General features: G+C 35.4%; 3 protein-coding genes across 14 annotated transcripts; 2 read left to right on the forward strand and 1 right to left on the reverse strand.

Annotated features, from left to right (window-relative positions):
• The first annotated feature begins 814 nt into the window (after window positions 1-814).
• wdr73 (WD repeat domain 73) lies at window positions 815-5789 on the forward strand. 2 transcript variants are annotated; one of them, XM_047805865.1, is made up of 9 exons: window positions 815-934; window positions 1148-1238; window positions 1563-1630; window positions 2111-2196; window positions 2277-2365; window positions 3424-3491; window positions 3730-3891; window positions 5032-5268; window positions 5357-5789. In XM_047805865.1, the coding sequence occupies exons 2-9, from the start codon at window positions 1192-1194 to the stop codon at window positions 5593-5595; spliced, it is 996 nt and encodes a 331-aa protein (XP_047661821.1). In that variant the 5' UTR covers window positions 815-934; window positions 1148-1191; the 3' UTR covers window positions 5596-5789. The 2 variants fall into 2 exon arrangements, with proteins under 2 accessions (XP_047661821.1, XP_027016758.1); XM_027160957.2 differs by having other exon boundaries at window positions 818-934; window positions 4900-5268.
• On the reverse strand, window positions 5602-11060 carry LOC113651969 (sialidase-3-like). 6 transcript variants are annotated; one of them, XM_047805864.1, is made up of 4 exons: window positions 9370-10566; window positions 7115-7350; window positions 6708-7014; window positions 6392-6607 (listed from the first exon to the last, which is right to left on the reverse strand). In XM_047805864.1, exons 2-4 carry the CDS (start codon window positions 7343-7345, stop codon window positions 6528-6530), a joined length of 618 nt encoding a protein of 205 aa, XP_047661820.1. In that variant the 5' UTR covers window positions 7346-7350; window positions 9370-10566; the 3' UTR covers window positions 6392-6527. The 6 variants fall into 6 exon arrangements, with proteins under 6 accessions (XP_027016757.2, XP_047661817.1, XP_047661818.1 ...); XM_027160956.2 differs by lacking the exon at window positions 9370-10566 and adding an exon at window positions 10855-11060 and having other exon boundaries at window positions 5602-7014; XM_047805861.1 differs by having other exon boundaries at window positions 5602-7014; window positions 10210-10535.
• On the forward strand, window positions 10480-19976 carry xrra1 (X-ray radiation resistance associated 1). 6 transcript variants are annotated; one of them, XM_047805855.1, is made up of 19 exons: window positions 11413-11491; window positions 11617-11670; window positions 11748-11860; window positions 12454-12629; window positions 12861-12932; window positions 13003-13075; window positions 13249-13346; window positions 13605-13753; window positions 13852-13953; window positions 14697-14776; window positions 14910-14962; window positions 15042-15107; window positions 15210-15303; window positions 15403-15536; window positions 15669-15965; window positions 16161-16329; window positions 16410-16516; window positions 17793-17889; window positions 19426-19976. In XM_047805855.1, the coding sequence occupies exons 3-19, from the start codon at window positions 11770-11772 to the stop codon at window positions 19578-19580; spliced, it is 2013 nt and encodes a 670-aa protein (XP_047661811.1). In that variant the 5' UTR covers window positions 11413-11491; window positions 11617-11670; window positions 11748-11769; the 3' UTR covers window positions 19581-19976. The 6 variants fall into 6 exon arrangements, with proteins under 6 accessions (XP_047661814.1, XP_047661813.1, XP_047661811.1 ...); XM_047805859.1 differs by lacking the exon at window positions 19426-19976 and adding an exon at window positions 17972-18365 and having other exon boundaries at window positions 11414-11491; XM_047805858.1 differs by lacking the exons at window positions 11413-11491; window positions 11617-11670 and adding an exon at window positions 10480-10498.
• The last annotated feature ends 1708 nt before the right edge of the window (window positions 19977-21684 follow it).

Consider the following 21684-nt stretch of genomic DNA (forward strand, 5'->3'; position numbering starts at 1 on the left):
CAACATGCTTTGTTTAGGTCACAATTTATAAAAATGTGAATTATTAATATAATAAATCATGAATGTAAGTAAAATATAATAATAATAATAATAATAATAATAATACACATTACGCATTACAATAAAACACACACACACACACACACACACACACACACACACACACACACACAAACACACACACACAAAGACCGTGACACACACACAGAAAGTGACACAGACACGCACGCACGCACACACACACACACACACACACACACACACACACACACACACACACAAACAGTGACACACACAAACAGTGACACACACAGACATTCATGGGGCTATTATTCATGCTATTTTATGACTATATGATAGATATGCATGATGAACAATTTGTAGTTTATAAAACAAATGTACAATGATCAGAATTAAGTCACAAATAAATTGCCAGTGCATGTGAAAGGATGTGCAGTGTAAAAATTTGCAGTATGAAGTTAAGTAGCCAGGGATGAAAAATCCCTAGCTATACTATGGAGTACTATGGAGTATCTAGTATATACTAGATTATATAAATTTTCTGTATTTTTCTCAGCCTTTGCTTGGGGCAAATGGTCACTTTGGTGCACATGCCTTGCTGATGTATGGACATTATACACTACATAATCCAGGTTTCCTCTCCTAAACCTTACAACATATCTTGCAATAGAAATGCTTTTTTGTGGACATTTTATAGCAAGTACTTGGAATTTATTCATCTTCATTATTTCTAATTGTTTGCTCTAAAACTGTAAGTGCAAAAAAGTCTCTGAAGTGTTTTTCTATCTCTGTGCATCAGGTGGCAGCAAACAGCACCCTGGGCAGAAAGTGCGTCATATTGTAGGCAACGAAGAAGATTTTCCGGAACTCAATCTCTATTTAACAACACGCCGTTAATCTGTATGGACCTTCTGTAAGTGCACATTGTAGGGTATATAATAATAATAACAACAACAAAAACAGTCATCATAATAATAATAATAATAATAATAATAATAATAATAATAATAATAATAAAAACAACCTTCATCTTGAGGACTGTTTGGTATTGAATCCTTAGTTACATTCACTAAACTACAGTATTGTCTCAACTTGTTTATTATATTTATATTATTATTATTTATAGTGAGTCAAAGAGTCAGAGAGAGGAAATCTCTTGATATTAACATCATGTCATCTGATGAAGAAGAAGAATGGTTTATGCAGTCATTAACCCTGTAAGTCCTCGGGATTTATTAGGGGTGTGTGTGTGTGTGTGTGTGTGTGTGTGTGTGTGTGTGTGTGTGTGTGTGTGTGTGTGTGTTTGTTTGACGTTGCATAATTGTTGAAATTTAAAATAATAATCAGTATGTAAGCATGGGATATCAGTTAAGATCAGGAGTCAAATACGACGATTTATAATGTTAAGAATTATTTTGACCTACTTAGACTTCTGGGGTTTATAAATATGGGTCAAAAAGATTTTTTCCACCTCGTTTAAAACACTCGAATGTTTAGTGCACTTTTGATGTTTTCATTATGTATGTTGTCTTTCTTTGCAGCTACAAAGACCTGCATGTATTTCAGCTCGAGCATCCAACAAAAACAATTGAGTGGACTGGCGAAAAAAGTAAAGTATTTATGTTTAGTTTAATAGATAAGAACCTCTGTTCCCTAAAAAGAATAAAGAATAACATATCCAAGAATAACATATCCATATCTTTATAATCCTATAAAGAATAACATATCCAAGTTCTAACACACTTCCAGGGATGTGCTGTTGGGAAATAATTGTGGTAAAAGTCCATTTTTTTTATAACAATAATTATATTCGCTTTTATTCTTCATATACTACAGCAATTATTTAAAGAGTAAATGTTTTCTTATGTCTTTTTAATGGGTTATGGTCAGTAGAGTATCCACCCTACCAGGTGGTACTTTGGAAACAATAACATATTAGAGCAAATGTGTTAATATTTGTAGTGAAGGTGCACTTCTAACATTTTCTAAGAAGTCAGATTTGTAAATTCATCAGCGTTTTGATTTAAGAGAGAACTTGCATGGTGTATATTTTGGATTGAACTGTACGGATGCTTTTTTTTTGTCGCAGGTGTATGTGTTGCAGGCTACTCGTCTGAGAAGAATGAAATTTTAGAGCTGCTGTTGCCTTTGAAATTGTATGCAAAGAAGAACCAGGTGAGTCGGGAACCCGAATAAATTTACAAACGCACTACCAAGACTAAACTAAATATAATTTACATCTTAAATGTGCACAGGGTCTCTGTCCAGAGCGGGACTTTAAAGTGCAGCATGGTGGATTCAGCGATGAGCCGATTGAGTGTCTCAGACATATCTTTGGTAAACGGTAGGTTTACTGCATGAGTTGAATCTTGCTAATGGCTATGTAGTGTTATAATAGTGTTCGTTTTAACGGATGTGCTCATTCGTTCTGCTGGATTTCTAGGCAATACAGAGGGTTGTGCAGATATTTTGTAGATCAGAACTGAAATTTTACATTGATGCATAGAATGTCAGAAATCTAGGACTGTTTATGCCTAAACCATCTAGTCTGACCGTGTGTCCGTCTGTCATTCTAATTAGCACTGTATCTCAAGAGGTACTGAATGAGGTACAGATACAAATATTTGGATCACTTAACAAGTACACACCGATGTCGTTACATTACACCCCTCCAGGTAATTATATGTATTAAGGATGCCTCCATTAATCTGGATTAAAAATGGTCAAAATGCTACTTTTGGTTTTCTGCAAATGTAGATAAATTATAACAAACACTAATAACTTGTATATTTTGAAAGTGATTATTTAAAAAAAAAAACCTTTTTGATTATTTTCCTTTAATAATAGTAAGAATATCAGCTTTTTAGACATTAGACAACTGATATACAAAATAATTAACATTTATATCAAAAATGTTATGTCCCTCTGCTGAGATTATTACAATATGCAAATTGACTGATTTGTTGTGAAAACAGAAATGTAGTGGGAGGCACGGTGGCTTAGTGGTTTGCACGTTTGCCTCACACCTCCAGGGTTGGGGGTTCGACTCGCGCCTCCACTTAGTGTGTGTGGAGTTTGCATGTTCTCCCTGTGCCTCGGGGGTTCCCTCCGGGTACTCCGGTTTCCTCCCCCGGTCCAAAGACATGCATGGTAGGTTGATTAGCGTCTCTGGAAAATTGTCCGTAGTGTGTGATTGCGTGTGTGAATGAGAGTGTGTGTGCGCCCTGCGATGGGTTGGCACTCCGTCCAGGGTGTATCCTGCCTTGATGCCCGATGACGCCTGAGATAGGCGCAGGCTCCCCGTGACCCGAGAAGTTCGGATAAGCGGTAGAAAATGAATGAATGAAAAACAGAAATGTGTTGTAGAAGCAACACTGTTTATCTGTGACCGTTTATTTGCAGATGTGTTGTGACCAGCGGACAACATAGTTCCAAACTCCAGGTTTGGGACATTGGAGATGATGATAATGGTATTTATTCTGATTACTCCTTTACTTTGTTTGACTTTATATATATATATATATATATATATATATATATATATATATATATATATATATATATATATATATAGTTAAGCTAATTAACTAGAAAACATTTTTTCTAACCTTTTACCAAACCTCACCATTCTTCAACAATTGCAACAATACTTCTGGAGATGACTGTATTTTTGGAATAATTTAAACTTTGCCATCTTTTGGCATCCAGATGTGATGAGGAGGACAGGAGTTATAAATTGCAGTCACACATCAACCACGGGCAGAAAACTTGCCTCTGGTTTCACCGAGGATGCTTCTGTTCTTCATGGCTCTACAGTCCACGATGTTCAACACACTGATGTAGCATCAGGCAGAATGCTTTATGCAGTAGGTAAAGATGAAGTCTTCTGTTTTATATTTACTTCACATTTTGCCAAAAACCTCTGGTTATTATCGACTGGAAAACTATAGTCAAGATGCAGACCCTGCATAGTATTCCAGCAGGCTGAATCCATCACTTACTAATAAATACAATAGCAGAGTCAATAAACATATTCAAAAAATGGCATTTCAGCAACTTCAGTTTTCTAAATTGAACCAGGTTGGGTCTTGTAGCAGATACTTTGTCTAATCACATGTATTTATGTCAATTGTTTAGCTGATGGCAGCTCATTATACCAGAGTTTATTCAGTCTCTCCAGGATTTTGCTGATTGTTGTAGCTTTTTGCAGCAGCTTTTTTTGCCAGCTCTGAAGTATTTTGTGCTGTTTTGCCTAAATATACTTGGATTGGCAAATCTATTAAACTGCTGCCTGTAAAACACACATAATTACTTTCTGTGATAGCTGTACCAATATTGAATCGAAGAGTTTTTGGCTGAATTCATGCAGTGATGATGTGAAACAACATGTCTTGTCCCAAACCTTCAAAAAAATTTGGAACGTCAGAGTTTTGCAGCTTTGATTTTGCATTCATTTCTGCAATCACAAAATTGCAAAATCCTTGAGCGACTGATTAGCTACAGCGGTAAGGATATTAGGCCCGAAATAGAAAAGTTTTCACAAATGTTTTGACCTTTTGTAATCTGATTAATGAACTAATAATTGGAAAAATTAGGAAAATTTGTTTGGTCAAAGACCAATGGACTATACATGTGTTTTAAATTAGAGGTCTCATCTGCTTAAAGTTTAATTCAAACCATCAAGCACCACTACAAACGAAAGCAATCACTTCAATTGGTTTTATTTATAGCCAGTATCATCTATTAACTGGTTAAACATCAATAGGTAATCCACAATTTATTCCTGTTAGTTTATCTGTACCATTGTAAGCATAGAATTTCATGCAAGTGGACCATAACAAATTTAGTTTTAAACGGAACACATTTTGTTGTTTACAGAAACGGACTCCTTGGATGTAGTGAACTGTCTACAGTTTGTGAATACAAGTACATTTGTTATTTGTGCAACTAATGGCACTTTGTACATGGGAGACTTAAGAGATCAAAAGGTCAGTTGTTATGCTCTCTCAGAGAATACGACTGGCTCAGAGTGGGCTTTTGGATTGAGGACAGCTGAGCCACAGTGTGACCCTGCATCATGCATTGTAGCAAGACTGTCCTCCTCTGGTCAGGTAATCGTATCTGATCTCCGAAACCCAAGCACTCTAGTCGGACAAGCCCAGCTTAATCTGCAGCAAAATCATCTCAGTAATGAGTTTCTGACGGTCACATGGGCTCCTGCTCTCGATAACCATCTCGCTGTATCAGGTATGTCATATTCTTGTATCTTCTATGTTAACCTGAGGTCTTTGTTTGGGGAAAAAAGGAATGACCTTGTTGATGTCTTCATTTTAAGGATTTGATGGAACAGTGCAAATCTTTGACACACGACGCTGGAGCATTGAATCACAGACGCCTCAACCAATATTTGTGCACCGTGGTCACAACTTCTCATGTGAAGAAAATTCTGATACCTCACTCCTGGTGACTACTCATGTGTGGCATCCACAGAGACCAAGAACCTTGCTCTCTGCAGCTTCAGATGGATCTATACATGTTTGGGACTGGGTAGATAATGAGAGTTTAATAAAATGACAAAAGAGAATTCGATCCCTTTTATTAATTAAAGGAAATAGATTTTTCAAGTTATAGTTGAAACTTGTTTATTTCTGTACATCTTACATTAATACTTTTGTTTACGTAATTTTTTTTTTTTATGATTACAGAAATATGGATTTGATATCATTGGCACTGATAAATAACAGTAAAAAAAAAGTTTTTGCTCAATATGCCATGAACATCTTATTGTTTTGCTTTTTCTCCCATCAATGGCTACATTCACATGCAGATCTCATACATTTCAGTAACTATATCTGAAATATAAAGACTAATTATGTCCGAGTTTTTTTTCAATTGATTATCTAGGACTACAATATAAACATAAGTCATAGTCTCTTCTGTGTTAATGTGGATATTGGACATCGCCAGAATGTATTTACGTTGCTGTGATGCTGATACATCTACATCTGGATACATCTGTACAGCTGCATATTAGTCCTGTATACATAGCTAATGATTGTTCATGATATCACTGAGGGAAAACTCTACAAAGGCTATTTTTTCACTCTTCTTCCCACATTCCATTAAGCAAGCAAAGAACTTGGGCTTCTCGCACAGAGTGAGATCTGAGTACCCGCATGGGCCATGATGGATGATCCACGGTTCGCTCCAACCAGAGGCACTAAGAGGAGACTTGTTTAAATATATCCCAAGATCATTTCTCTGTATTCTGGCAGTTGGATGGGAATAAAGGAGCCAAGTCTTTGTATTTGGTGTTAAACAGTTCTCTTGTTCTTCAGGTGCATCAAAACTCACCACACTACCCTGGCATCCATGACAGGGTTCTACTAACTTCGGTGCAAAATGAGGTTTATCAAATGCTGCTCCACTGCTCTCGCTCAAAGCCTCGACTCTTTGACCTTTAGTGCTGCGTGCATTGCAGTATAGCTTGCTTCTGGAATTCTGTTCTACAATCTCTGCCATCTCACATTCACAAGACTCAGTACGTACTCTTTCTCCAAAATACCATGTGGTCCCACAATCATCGCTATAGAAAGCAAAAGCATGGGATTTTACACATAATGGAATATTAAAGAGGAAGAGCCATCGATGAATATAATAGACATAAGCAGGAATGACGAGTCTACCATTCTTCATCTGAATGCCGTGACCAGGTCCAACAGCAAACGTGGCCCAGTTTCTAATCTCATGTCCAATTACGCTTTCCGTCAAGTCTACTGTGCTGCTCCAATTCTGCCCATTGTCCTTGCTAGTACTGTAACACAACCGAGCCTTGTTCTTACCAGTGCGAATCTGGCGATGTTCGGTAGTCTTACCCAACACACAGATAAAGAACAGAAAGAGAGTCTTAGACTCTTTCTCATAGACCGGACACGGGTTCATAGTGCGATGTCCAGGCAGACAGGCAGCGTCAAGCTCCTGAACAGGTGACCACTGAAAAGAAAAATGAACATACAGTATCTATGACATATCTTTGCCCAATGAAAGTAAAACAAAGTTAAAGTAAAACAATCAGAGTTTGCACCAGCATCACCTGAATAGACCCATTCTGCTGTGCACCCCTCCTCATGACCAGGAGAGTGGCGTCAGAATCATCTGCTGATGTTCTTTTCTCAGCAAAAGCAAGAAATGTTTGTGTTTCGTTAATGTAGATTAAAGCTGGGATTCTGTAAGTTATACCGCTTGGCTCTTTACTAAACAAAGTGGTTTTTGGTGGCTCTGCTTGGAGTGTATAGGAGTCGCTTCTTGATGTTCCGTTATCCATTTCTCCTAAAAAAAACATATGAATTAAATGTTATGACATTTCCATCATTGAACCACCTTCTGTTTAATCACACAAATATGCAGTGTGGGAATATGATTATTCAGTCTTTGCATGGTCTCAGGTCAGAGTTCACCAACGGCCAGAGTCATAATCAGACCTGCCAACCTTGGAAAAATTTTTTTGAGTAGCAACTTACTGCAGTGACGCAGCGCGAGGTCAGGCACATTTGCTGGTTAGTGTTCACAAGCTCACACATCACAACTTTTTACTATATTTTCCTATATAAATACTGGCAAATAAAGTAAAATTTGATCTGTGCATAAAACTTAAACTTGAGGCACAACACCGGTCAAGAACTTCTGAGGGGCATATAATCGCTTCTTTTTAGATTTGCTTCCCTCTCTGTCAGTATCCTCATCTGACATCATGAGTATTACTAACTGCAAGGCACACACAACACACACACATCATCATTCTCATGTTTTTCATAATAGGTTTCCATGCGCGTTTGCATGAAAACACTTTGTACATTATTAATATGTTTTAAGGCACAAATGGCATGTATGAAGATTTGCATTTTACAGTACTGATGTACAAAATGTACAATAATACTTGGCTGCTACTGAAATAAAGAGTATAACGTTATGTTATTACGCATGACCGTTTGATTATAATGTCTGCATACTATTTTAACAACTCTTTATGTATTGCCATAAATTAGATCTAATGAACTAAACAGTAACTTCATATCTGACAACACATACATGTGTTAATTTTCTCAGCAATAATGTAAGACTCTAGACTTTGGGTTTGACTGGCTGATCATATAATAATACCTCCCTCATCATTTCTACTTTCTGCTTCTATTTCCCTGCTTTTCACAAAAAAAATCTGATGTCCATCAGATGTGATCTACAGGAGCCAGTAACAATCGAGTCAGAATACGATTGATATTTAAAAATGACATTAGTTTCGTCATGTTATAGCATGACTGCGTGCTATAAAACGGATACACAGACGCTCGCGGATATTGATTTCTGCCTGCTTGCGCCGGTTTGTCTTTTCCATTAAATTACGACGGCAATGCGTTTACAGGCATGACTTATGTTTCCTATATAAATACTGGTAAATAAAGTAAAACTTGATCTGTGCGTAAAACTTAAACTTGAGGCACAACACCGGACACTTGGCACATGCCCCAGTAAAGGAGTCTAACGACGCCTGTGGTTCGGCAGGCTTATTAAAATGGATGAAATTCACAATTCTGGCCATTTACCTTTAAAACGTTAAGTCCTCACTTGTAAAAAACAGTCACTGTAAGAAGAAGAAGACGGACAGAGAGAGATGAAAACCACATTCGTTTTGACGGCTCTCCGCTTGTAGCGATGAAGAGTTTTAAACTTGCGCTATGATTGGTCGAATTATTATTTTCCCAGGTTGCTGCCCAATGCGGTTACACCCATAGGCGCATTGCCCCGTGAGCAAATGCACAGACAGTTGAACTCAAAGGCATCAATGTTTTTTACAATGCGTATTTTGAAGTGACAAATCGTAGCAGCGTACTTTGATGTCTAAATGCGTATATGCTACACAAAATGCGTAAAGGTTGGCAGGTCTGCATAATGGATCTGGATCCCATCCCAATAACACATAACACCGGACATAAGGCAGGAATACACATTGGATGGGATGCAAATCCATCACACACCACCATGCACACACACACACACACACACACACACACACACACACACACACACACACACACACACACACACACACACACACACACACACACACACACACACACACACACATACAAACATATAAAATAAAACCTCATTCAAACCTAAGAACAATGTATTTTAACCAAGCCATCAAAGGAGGAGGAAAAGCATGCAGACACATGCAGGGAAAAAAACAGGACAAAACAGTCATACAGGTAGATTTATTTTAGAAAACAAATAAACAACCAAAAACTACGGTTATGGTTAGGGTTAGATTATCAAATAGGCCACGCCTACCAGATGATGCAATATCTGTCACGCTGTTCTGAAATCCCTGGAAATAAGTGCATCCCTTTCCTAGATGGTGCGCTTCTTCGGTCAGGAGACCTCTTATAGATATATGAGGAGACCTTTGTACTCAGTCTGGAAATCGCTGACCCATTGCATTATGGGAAATGTAGTCCCCCGAAGTCACATGTCTTTAAATTAGTTTAACGTTATATATTTTATTTCCTCCAATATATGGAGGAAAACATGATTATTAGCATATAAATATTGTATGTATTGTATGGGATGTGGTAGGTGTTGGGCTACAAATCAGACGGTTGTGAGTTAGAATCCAGGTCCACAAATCTGCCACTGCTGGGCCCCTGAATAAGGCCCTTAACCCTTAATTGCTCAGTTGTATGAAAAAAAGAAGTCGCTCTGGATAAAGGTGTCTGCTAAATGCTGTAAATGTATGTCTAATAATTCAAAAAGGTTCATTTGAGAAGTTTGTATAGAATTTATCCTTGTCATGCACTTCTGTCTAAGTACAGTATTGTGATGTGAATAATAATATGCACCTTTTGTGAACATAAGAATAATCTGGTTATACGAATACATAAAAATAGTTAACCAGAACAGAAAAGTGCTACACGGCGCCCCCTTCTGTTTAATTTCAACGACCTCACCACGAGTCTGAATTCCCCTTATCTTCCAACTAAAGCCCTATTCGGACGGGACTAGTTTTACAGGGGGTCGTTAGAGAAATTTCAGTTTCACAGACTTACTTTGTTATTTTAATCCCGTCCGAATCTGCCATGTCTGTCTTTTTCTCATACGACCTGTGTAAAAATTGCAGAGCAAATTACCTACTGTTTTTCAGCTAAATCGGCGCTCCTCTGAGAAATCTAATCCCGTCTGAATGCGAATGTCTGTGATTGCCGAAAATGTTTTTTCCAAAACGCGTTTTCTTGTCTGTTTTGGTCAACGTGAACTACCGTATTAACCCTAGCACACCGGTATTCAGGTTTCTGCTTTCTGCACACCAATAATGGATGTAAATGTGTTTGCTTACCATGCGAAGAAATTTAAAAAATGAAATCAACAAGAAGAGCCAAATCACGTAAATTGTTAAGACTGGCTACTGTAATATCAGTTTTAGGTATCAGTTTTTCATTTCTATAGTCAATTACATAACGTGAAAATTATATAAAAACGTATTTATTCCAGTGGGTTTATAAGAAGTTCTATATAAAACCATATGATGTTAAAAATGTATTACATTTGTTTTTGTTTTATTATTTTTAACATTATTATAACGTGTATAACATTTTTAAACACTTGACAATTTAGGATGTTTACATTTTAAAGTGCTTAAATGTAAATTTACTTCATTTCAAAATACATTATTTTTCGCCACCATTTTACTATTGATCGGTCATATGACCGAACGCAATCCACCCATCCTGGACATGTGGTCTTGTGCAATGCCCACATGTAAAACACAGACACTCCTACCTCCGTAATAAACACAGAGATGTTAGTCCCGTCCGAATCCATACATGAAATGACAGACGTCGGCTGAAAAAAAATTGTAACACAAACGTCGTATGGAAAACTAGTCCCGTCCGAGACTGTTGTCTGGTTTTGTTTCTTTTTTTTATCTTCCATCTAAGCCTAGGGGTTTGGTACTCAAAGTTCCCCTTATCTCTAGAGATATCTTTAAAAGGTCAAAAACATATCTCTAATATTTTCTAATCCTCTATATTATAGAAATAACGAGATAGATTTAATATTAGAGAATTATATTAGAGAATTATTATAGAGTCTATAATAATTCTCTAATATTTTTCTATCTCTATTTTTTTCCTGTTTGTGTTGCACCAAGGAGTATTTTCTACTATTCTCTCGTTATTTCTCTAAAACAGATAAGCACGTTAAGCATTTATTTATTTAGCTTTTAGCATTGAGCAACTGTAGCATTTATTTAGTCTGCCACTTTAAATGCCAGCAGCACGTGATGAAAATGACAGCTAAAAGCACTTGAACTGAGTGCGGATCTTGCCCGATTGCATTATGGGAAATGTAGTCACATAAAGAACACTATCGTCATTAATTTGAACTAGTTTAAGGGTTTTCTGAAAAAGAATAACAGGTATGTTTTAATATTTGTTGACGAATGCTATAGTAAACTGCCCAATGTTGCTGTTTTTTTAGCGTATCTTTTAGCAGCTGTGTTAAATACTACAACTCCCAGATATGTTTCGTGTTTGTCGCTAGGAGACCAGACTACAACAATCGCCTTAATTGCTGGGAAATTAAATAGGTTAGCAGGTAATATATCTGCAAAATGTACCGTATGTTGGTGGCTAATATTAAATTCGACATTTTAATTGTTTTCTCCACCTTAGACTCTCCTAAAAAAGACTAAATATGGCTGGTTTGGGAATTTACAAACTGGACAATGGAGAAAGTTTTCCTACAAATTGTTTCCCAATAAGGTCGTTTCATCAGAGTAAAGAAGGTATAAACAGTTATATTTTATTATGCAATTAAAACAGTGTTACTGTGTATGTATATGAAACTATACCTCACAATGTTTTAGGGAATACTTAGTGCTAAAGGAAAGCCTGAGATGTTTATTAGTGCATAATACAGAAGGAAGTTTGGGCAAAAAACATTATATATATATATATATTACACACACACACACACACACACACACACACATACATATATATATAGAGTACAACAAAATATGACGTTTCTTATCCAAATGTCAAGAATGCAGAAAATAAAATTGATAGTGAATCATTTAAAATATATAGAGAAAAGGATATGGAATGACTCACTTTTACTACTGTAAATATAAGAAACTATTTTAGAAGTGTGTGCGTAGGGCAAACTGTGATCAGTGATTAATTAATAGAAACGATGGTGATCACGGAATAATGACCAGTGATTAGTAATTGACAACAATGGAAAACAGTGATTGTTTATTGGGCACAATGGAACAGTGATTGGTCATTTGGAACACAAAAATGCAACTCAGTCTTTATGCACTACAGCTGTTTGGGATGCTAATTGTTCAAAGTTATTATTGTTTTCTCTTTAAAGGAGCAGGGCGTTGGTTAATTGCCCAAAGAGTGAGTGTGGAGGAACGATATAGGCTCCTTAAGCAACCAACATCATTAAAAAACTCTTGCACAAGACCATCGGCTCAGTCTGAATGTGAAAGACTTGAGCAAAGGACAATAAAATGTTCTGGAAACACTTTAAATGGAGAGATTTTGGTGAGAATGACTGCCAGCATTTGTTCATTATTTATCACAGTTTTTAAAATGCACTCCATTTATCACTATTTATCATCCAGGTCACTCTGTAAGAGTGCAGTAACTGGTGTATGTGATGTGTGCTGGATTGCACAGGCTCATACCTGTACAACCTATGCTTTCTTTTTAATAGTCTATTTACTGTTTAAATTTGAACTGAATATGAAGTGTACTTCTCTTATTCTTCTCCAGATGGCTCTGCACTGTGTGGAAAGACCGTCTGATCTCTGCTCTGTGGACATAAGTGAAAGAAAGCTGGAGTCGGTAGGACAGATTTGGTTTGGTTTTTTTCAATTTCAGTTTCCTCTGATCTGATTCATCTTTGTTTGGACAGGTTACACTTGAAGGGTTGGAGCAATTTGATAGTGTTGCTTACATTAATGCTTCTGACAACTTTTTAACCCTAGGTAATATACTTTTTACTTTTCATATCATGAAGAATATTCTATTTTAATCATGTTTTACACTATTATTAAAATATAATTATATAATGGATAAACAATTTTTGGGATTTTAGGAAAATCAATTATCAGATTTGGCCATTGATCAAACCCATATGGTGTTTATCTGATACTTTTAGAGGCTTTTAGCAGGTTTCCTGCACTGAGGGAGCTGGAGTTGTTGTTGAATGGACTCAGCACTGTGGAAGTTAACGCTGTAGATTTTCCTAGATTAGAGGTAGGTATTATGCCTGTAATAAATGCTATAGAAATCAGAATCTTCCATGATTAGCTTGAATTCCATGCTGGTCTGAAAGGTTTTATGCCGCATGGTGTTGGGTGATGAGCCAAACTTTGTCAGTGAAACTGTATTTTTCTGATGTAGCTCACATAATCTTGCAGCCAACCTGGAAAAAAAATATTTTGTTTTTTTATTTTTTTAACTAAAAGATATTTTATTAAAAATCTTTTTAAGTATTTTTTTTTCTTGGTCTAGGTCCTGGACCTCTCCTACAATAATTTATCAAGTAGCGGTATATTAGCCATTGGCCTTCTACCAAGATTAAAGGTGCTTCATCTGACCGGAAACAATCTGCAGACACTTCCACCTGATATGGCTGGCTTTAATACTCCCGATGGTGATGTGTACGTGGTGTTTTTTTGTTTGTTTGTTTTTTTTACAATCCTGTTTTCTATATAATATATAGTATTTGCACAATAAAATTTTAAATTGACTTCAACAGAGCACCAGAGTCCAATACGTTGTTTCAGGCGCTTGAAGTGTTGATGCTGGATGATAATAAACTGACTTCATGTGTCTTCAGAAGTCTTTCAAATCTAACAAGGTTAGATATTTCCATCACTGTAACGCTAGGAATGTTTTGGTTGAAAGAATTACTTTTGCATTGATGCACATTCAGAAAAAAAGGGAAATAATCTGCACTTGTTTATGATGATAATTTGAACATTGATTATGTAACTTTAACCTAAACACTTCACTCTTAAAAGTAACTATAGTTCAGTCATTTTTAAATGAACATTATATGAAAATTTTCAAGTGAAAGATACAAAAATAAAGATCCAAAAAATTGACCCTTAAGGTTAAGACCCCAGCAACAAGGAGATTTTGTGTTAAATGTTACATTAAAGGTATATTTTAGTAATTATTCTGAAATGTATATAAGGTTTAATTTCATCATTCTGAATTGTGTACAATTCCCAATACATTATTTGAGGCTATGATTGAAAGATGCTTAGCAATATATCCATACATACTATCAATAATCAAGTTCCTGTGAAATAAATTCCTCTTATCATTACAGCAGCTACTGTATAAGCAGCTATAGCTCTGTTTTTCACATTCTTGTAGTTAATAAGACAAAAATGCAAGTTGTCATGTTACAATGCAAACTATTTAAGTACATTTACTGTATATAACCTGTCATGAGCTGTTATTGAATATTATTCACCTTAGTAAATCAGAAATTTGGTATAAAAATGTATTATGATAACTATAATAGTTTTTCACTTATTTGCACTTTTTTTTAAATAATATTAATTTCTAAACTATTAATGCTTATTATTTCAGGCTTCAGCATTTAAATCTAGAAGGGAACGCCATCTCTGAAGTCCCTTACCTTCAGCCGACACCTCTGCTACAGGTGCCAGGTGATTCAGATCTGAAAATAGTGCTTACAAACAAAAAATGCCATGATTTTATATATAATGATACTCCATTGGAAGCCCTTGACGTTCCATTAATTCTCTCTTTTCTTTTTCTTTAATTCCTGCCACTCCCAAGTGAACCAACAGAAACGTTTTAATATAAATACTGATATGAAGTCATCACAGTTGGTATTAATATCATTCTGTTATAAATACTTTTTTATTTTCAGTAGAATTTCTTCTTTTGAATTTTTTTCTTCATATTTAGGAAAATGAGGAAGATTTCTGTCCACCATTACCAGAACTTCGATATCTGAATCTGGCAAAAAATAAGGTCTGTTTACCATCTGCTTCCAGCTGTCACAGACTTAGTATATTAAAAAAACAGTGGTGTATATATAATTATTATTTGTTTATATATTTATTATTTTTCCAGATATATGAAGAAGAGGCTTTGTTGGCTGTGGCATTGCTTCCTTTCCTTACCGAGCTTGTTATCCACTCAAACCCTCTGACTACACAGAGGAGTGGTAAGCTGTTTGTGCTTTAAATTTTTTTTAATGCTATAATTTAATGTCAATTTAATGCTATAAAGTTTTCCATTTTTTTCTATTACGTCTGTGTTTTAGGTGATCCACCAATGTTGACCTGGTTTCTTCAAGACAGACTTGGTATTAAAATAAGACGTAAGAAGTCAGATGAAAGACGTAAGAAGTCAGATGTAAAGCCACATCTTGTGCTCCCTGTCAAGCCTAAAAGAAAGGTTATTTATCCATTTATGGGTCTCATATTCTTTATTTTCTTTAGGCCTCTGATGAATTCTCAGATCTAAGTGGTCTGAAGTTAGACAGTAGCTCCAAAATGTTACATTCATCTTTTCCTCTTACAAATGCAGGTACAAACCAAAATCCCAAAGGAACGAAAGGTTTCCTCGATCACAGAGGCCTTGTGTGCTTCAGAACTCTCTTCTACAGACAGTGGCTCTAAAGAACTAAACAGACAACAGACATCAGATTCCATGTGCTCTGACACATTGCATCTCAGCTCTCCATGTACCAACACTGAGGGGATGAAGAAGGAGATAGAGAAGAAGAATGTCCCTGCTTCCAATGTATCAAATCCTTTGGAAAGGGAAAATGCAGAAATTCACAGCGAGAGTCAGCAAAATGATGAAACATTCTTTGTAACAGAGGTGATTTAGCTTTAATTATGGGAATTATGAAAAAATGGAATAGCTGATAGTGTTAGTATTACACGAGCAGAAGTATTTGTTCATGTAAATAATTCTGATTAAAACTGTATAGCAGTTGGGGCAGTATTTGGTTTTTGGGGATTATCAGGCTGAATTGCTGATTCAAAATGAAAATGTTATTCTTCTTTTTGTTAGTTCCCACAGGTAAATGATTTGCTAGAACTTCAGTATCAGGACAAAACAGAGCAGTCAGCAGACAGCACACATCTTGGAAGAAATCATGATAAACAATGCCCTGAGAAGCTCCTTGGTTATGAAGTTCTGCTAGATGATAACCTGGACTTAGACAGGCCCGAGCCTGTTGGTAAGTGATGGCCTTAATAGGCCATGATGATAAGGTAATATTTAAAGACGTAATATTTATGGCTTTTTATGGCTTGTCAGGAATACAGCAGACCGTAACAGCTTTGGAGAACATGCTGAAGAACCTGCTTGTGTACAGAGATTCCAAAGCAAATCTACAGAGACCATATAAAGAACAATCTAAAAAAGTAAGAAACTATATTATTTATCCTTACCTAACAACCTATGTTGTGATTGTCTCATACAGTGAATATCATTATTTGATCAAGTTATTAGATAGTTACATGCCATAAAAAATGCACTTGACCACCTCCGTTTGAAATCAGATATACATAAGAATAAGAATGCATTTAGGTAATAGAACCAAAGTGACTGAATTTATGACTGAGAATTCAGTGACTGAGAGAATTTTTCCCACCAGTGTTAGTAAAGAGATAATGAGAAGACTCGTGTTTAAATTCTGTGAGAGACCTTTACCTCAGTTGATGAGACGGACTGATGTAGATGATCCAGATAATCAAAGAAAGGCCCTTTAAAATTTCCCATTGCAAACTTTAAATAATAAAATTTTACAGTAATGTTGTTTTCTATAAGTAGATTTAATTACAAATGCAGGGGTAGGTGGTGGCCTTTCATTGGAATTGATATGAAATCTTTAAATAGCCTTTGTTCCTTTTCACTTTTGTGGCTAACCAGTTTTGTTTTCAGATTTTACTCAGATACAGTCTGTAGTCTTCAGAATGATGTATAGTAGTAAATGTCAAAATTACGAAACTCGGAAGCTCATAACGTTAGTGGTAATGCTGCCACAACAGAAATGTCCAAATCTATTCCTGTGTCTGCTACTGAAGCTATGCACAGTTATATCACAGAGCACAGAAATCACCCAATTCAGATAGACTTTATCCCTCTAGGACTGAAGCAGCCTGTTGTTTTTGCAGGATTTACACTTGTCTGGTTTAGTCTCTTCAAAATGTTGATTTACCAAGAACTTGCTCAATGATGCCATCTAGGGAAGAAGTTGAAGGAAGACATAAAGCAGATTAGCTTCTCCATTTTAAATTTCTTTGAACACAAGCTGGGTTAATTTCTGGTGTTATCATTTGATTAAGAAAAATTATAGCTCATAGCATGGTATTATGGTGATGATGATGAAGATGATGATAATAATAATATAGATATAATACAGTTTCTTACTGAAGAGCATTTAACGTTTCTTGGTTTGAAAACATAACTATTAACGTAACCATGGTTTGAGGTTCTGGTGTGATAACTTAGATATTCAGTTTGAAGTGGTTTCAGTGATTTGTTAGCTACATAAGGATTGTAGCTCTGGAAGAACAATTAAAGAAGCAAACTTCAGACACTAAACAGGTCCTGGCTGACAAAAAAAAGGAGAACAATGATTTGAGATTTTGGGTTTGTTTGTTTGTTTGTTAACAAAGTAAAACATTCTTTTTCCAGATAAAGAATTTGCTTCCACAAAACCCGAAAGGAGAGAAAGTTAAAAAAATTCTCACAGAGATGAAAGAAAGGAAAACAATAAGTGAAGTCCCTCTTGGTAAGCTTTAGAATTTTATTTAGACAAAATAGTGCTTTTTGTTGCCAGTTCTCTAGATTCTTATTCATTGTGTTGTTTGCAGGTTGGGGTTTTGAATACATTAAATTAAATGGAACTATTTATACCACAGCATTGTTGAATTCTTCATTTTGATTGGTCAGATGGTGTTGACTAATTTTCTGTAACAGCAGCAACTGCACAAGAATTAGACAGTACAACAATTTGAAATGGTCTGGAAAAATCACATGTGTACTAACAACCAGACCTAGACAGGTCATCCAAAGAAAACAAAGGCAATTGATGGCAGACACAACATTGTGAGAGCTGTGAGGGGAACACCTATAAAACATCAGTTAGTGTCATCAGCAACAACTTGCACAGGGCTGTAAGAGGAGACTGGAGGTAGAAGCCTTTTTTAATTACCAGCAAATTGCTGCGGTATAAGTGGAATATAACACCTCTGGATGTGTTATAGACTTTATATATACTTGTGTATATGTGTTATATACTTTAGAATGGTAAAATTCTCATTCACACCAGGTAGCACAATTTGTTATTGATTGTTTTTCTATAATAACATGCCCCTAAGTCTTTTTTTTTTTTTTAACTTGGTGGTTCTTGCGGTTCTTACACATTTCCATCTCTGTCTTATAACAATTCAACACAATGCTGCCACTTTTGTTCTGTAACCCACTGTAATAGAGAAATAATCTATGCTTCTATATATAATGATCTGTTCTGCCGTAAAGAGCTGTTCATCACAAGCAATTACATCTCTGTTCTAATCACTGGAGAATATGTACTGTCCTGACTAAAAATCATGACTTCTTATTTTATGTATTGAGTGGTATTATTATGTATAATATTTTAATTGGGTGGTCTGACCCCAAAGTTGCCATGTTCTATATTGTTCAACATGTCTAGATGTAAATATCAGGAAATTAAAGCAGAAAACTGTTGTCTTTTATCTTTTGTTCTCAAAGCATATAGCAAAACAAAATAATTGGCCCTTCCATTCCAGGACTTTCAGAGAGGACTTGGATTTTTTTTTGTATCAGAATATTTCCGGTCCATGTTGTTGAATATTTGTCTTGTTGCACCACCTGGCCTGATCAGTTAAGGTTACACAAATGTAATAATCTGGAGACTGAAAACGATTCAATAATAAATATGCTTGAGTCAGAGATGAACTGTTGAAACTCTTGAGAAATAGGTTTACTGGAAAGTGCTCTGTTTGGCATTGCAGCTGTTCTTTTATTATCTCATCACTTATCAGAGCAGTCCGGGTATGATTGACTGAGCTGGATTCATGCTGCACAGTTGTTATTGCTATTTTCCTACACTGAGCACATTAGACATGTTGAACATTAGTATTTACAGGAGAACAAGGGAACAATTATGCTATATGACTTGATATATTCTATATATTATAACAGTGATTGTGTTTATTTTAGACCATATTTTATATAAAGTTGTGTAATCTTATACAGAGGTTTTATGGTATTTATTATTCTTGTTGTTCATTTCTTTACACAGACAAAGTTCTTCATGGAAAAGATATATACAGGAATGAATATAAAAAGGCACTGATATTACTAGAAGATATGAAGAGCAAGTACAAGATGATCCACTTGAAATCAATGGAGCAAGCAGCACAAATTGAGAGCAACTATAGGACTAAAGAACAATAATGGAACAAATCCACTAACATAAATTAAAACCTTAATCATGGCTCAGTAAAAACATTTTTTATTGATTCTTATTAATCTTCTAACAGACTTTAACAGTCTGTAGTGACAGATGCAAGACAAAGCATCTTCATTTAATGGTTTTAATTAAATACAGTATCTATAGTCTATTTAGTTATAGTCTATAGTATTAACTAAACATGGACTTATACAGTATGTTACATGCTCCACATAAACAAATGTTTTAAATGTGTGTAATATAAATGTGTGTAATTGTTGATACTGTGGTGTTTTTAGTGAGGAGACATTAATTTTACATTTTTGGGAGGGGTCTCTAGTGTTTACGTTTTTCTTTACATTTTCTAAAACAGAATATTTATTAAAGCTGAGTGATTTTTATATTGTGGTTTCTTGATTTTTGTCTTATTAACTTCAAGAAAGAAAAAAAAAATCCAGGTGACAGAAAGACGTTTATAGACGCTATAATAGTGATAGCAGAAACTTGTTTTATAAATCCACAGTTCAACAACATCAAATATCACAATAAATTGATAAAATGTATGATGTTTAATGAAGTGAAACTTTGCTAGCATAGTGCAGTGGTATAAGCATAACACAATGCTGCCACTTCTGATCTGAAACACACCATAATGGAGAAATAACCTATTGTTCTATCTATAATTATCTGTTTTGCTCTGTTCAGCAAAAGTTCTTTAACAAAACTCTTTCCTCACTGTTCAGATAATTGGAGAACATTAAATAGTATGGCGCCTGTTCTGCCAAAAAAATAAACATCACTTCTTACTTTGAGTGTTATGTGTCTAACCCCAGTAAACTAATGCTTGTTACATCAAGAAGAAGTGTTATGACTTGATCTGTCTACAGCCTAATCAAGGGCCCAGTGAGCATAAAGACGTTCAAAGACATTATAAAAATATTTTTGATTTTGGCTAGTGAGAAAGGATTTTCTTTTGAATACGGAGAAAAGATGACTTTTATTACCATATATAAGATTTTGACCAAAATAGGACATCTCTGTAGGGTATAAAAGTAATAACAAGCAGAAAAAATAAGTAAGGTATAATAATAGACTCATGAGATAAGTGTTATTGTAAATACATTCATCATATAAAAAGAAGCACCTTTATCATCTGTATATCACTGGATCCTTTTTCCAGTCTTTAAATCCAAAGGTGAAATTTGTTCGTTGTAACTTTACATTCCTGTACTTAGATTTCAGGGCTGCAAAAGCATTCTGAAATGTTTTTCTGAACCTTAAGGTGGATAGGCTACAACAAAATTGGAAACATCATGGAAAATATCATTGGAAAAAATCACTCCATGTAAAAAAAGTAACTTTAAGTTTTCTGAAACTCTCTTATTAACTTCAAGAGAAAAAGACTGGTGACAGAAAGTCTGCTATATATTTATAGATGCAATACTGTAAGTAATTGCAGCAACTTGTTTCACAAATGTTCCACAACATCAAAAAATAACTATAAATGGCTAAAATGGTTGAAACATCATACAATATTGATTAAACACATTTAATTTGCTGTGTTAAAAGCTGATTTACATTTACATTTGGAAGACGCCTTTATAAAGAGCAAAATGCAAAAGTGATTTTAAGTCTCTATCAAAACTGCATAGGGTTGCATCCAAAAAACTTGTTGTTCAATGCATGTCCCCAAATCTTCACTTTTATAATTTAAATGTTGGTGGTTCCTTCATTCGTGTTTTAGACATGAATTCACTGTAATGGAGAAATGAAATATTCTATTTCAAATGATCTGTTCTGCTTAGGTCATCAAAGCTCTTCAACAAAGCTCTTTTGAATGGACTGCAACATTGGAAAAGTGTTCCGAGATGCATTTCTATTTAACATGTATGTAAAAAGTATTTTTGCCATAGCCTTCCTGTCAGTTTGAAACAATCTGGCCATTCTCCTCTCAGCTCTCTCATCAACAGGGTGTTTCCACCCTCATAAGTAGCTCACTGAGTTTTTATTTGTTTATTTGTGTGTTTGTTTGTTTGTTTCTTTTTGCCCAATTCTGTATAAGCTCAATAGTGTAATGCATGAAAATACCAGATGCGCACCCATCCCACA

The sequence above is a fragment of the Tachysurus fulvidraco genome, chromosome 21, assembly GCF_022655615.1.
Source record: "Tachysurus fulvidraco isolate hzauxx_2018 chromosome 21, HZAU_PFXX_2.0, whole genome shotgun sequence".
Lineage (NCBI taxonomy): Eukaryota > Metazoa > Chordata > Actinopteri > Siluriformes > Bagridae > Tachysurus > Tachysurus fulvidraco.

Excerpts from the sequence above, each read along its gene's own strand:
- wdr73 (XM_027160957.2), top strand. The coding sequence starts at position 1,192 with ATGTCATCTGATGAAGAAGAAGAATGGTTTATGCAGTCATTAACCCT. Across the intron at positions 2,366-3,423 it reads AGACATATCTTTGGTAAACG|ATGTGTTGTGACCAGCGGAC; the intron begins GTAGGTTTACTG and ends GTTTATTTGCAG. Across the intron at positions 5,269-5,356 it reads TAACCATCTCGCTGTATCAG|GATTTGATGGAACAGTGCAA; the intron begins GTATGTCATATT and ends CTTCATTTTAAG.
- xrra1 (XM_047805858.1), top strand. The coding sequence starts at position 11,770 with ATGGCTGGTTTGGGAATTTACAAACTGGACAATGGAGAAAGTTTTCCT. Across the intron at positions 15,108-15,209 it reads TGAATCTGGCAAAAAATAAG|ATATATGAAGAAGAGGCTTT; the intron begins GTCTGTTTACCA and ends TTATTTTTCCAG. Across the intron at positions 15,304-15,402 it reads TCTGACTACACAGAGGAGTG|GTGATCCACCAATGTTGACC; the intron begins GTAAGCTGTTTG and ends TCTGTGTTTTAG.
- LOC113651969 (XM_027160956.2), bottom strand. The coding sequence starts at position 7,345 with ATGGATAACGGAACATCAAGAAGCGACTCCTATACACTCCAAGCAGAG. Across the intron at positions 7,015-7,114 it reads AGCAGAATGGGTCTATTCAG|TGGTCACCTGTTCAGGAGCT; the intron begins GTGATGCTGGTG and ends TTTTCTTTTCAG.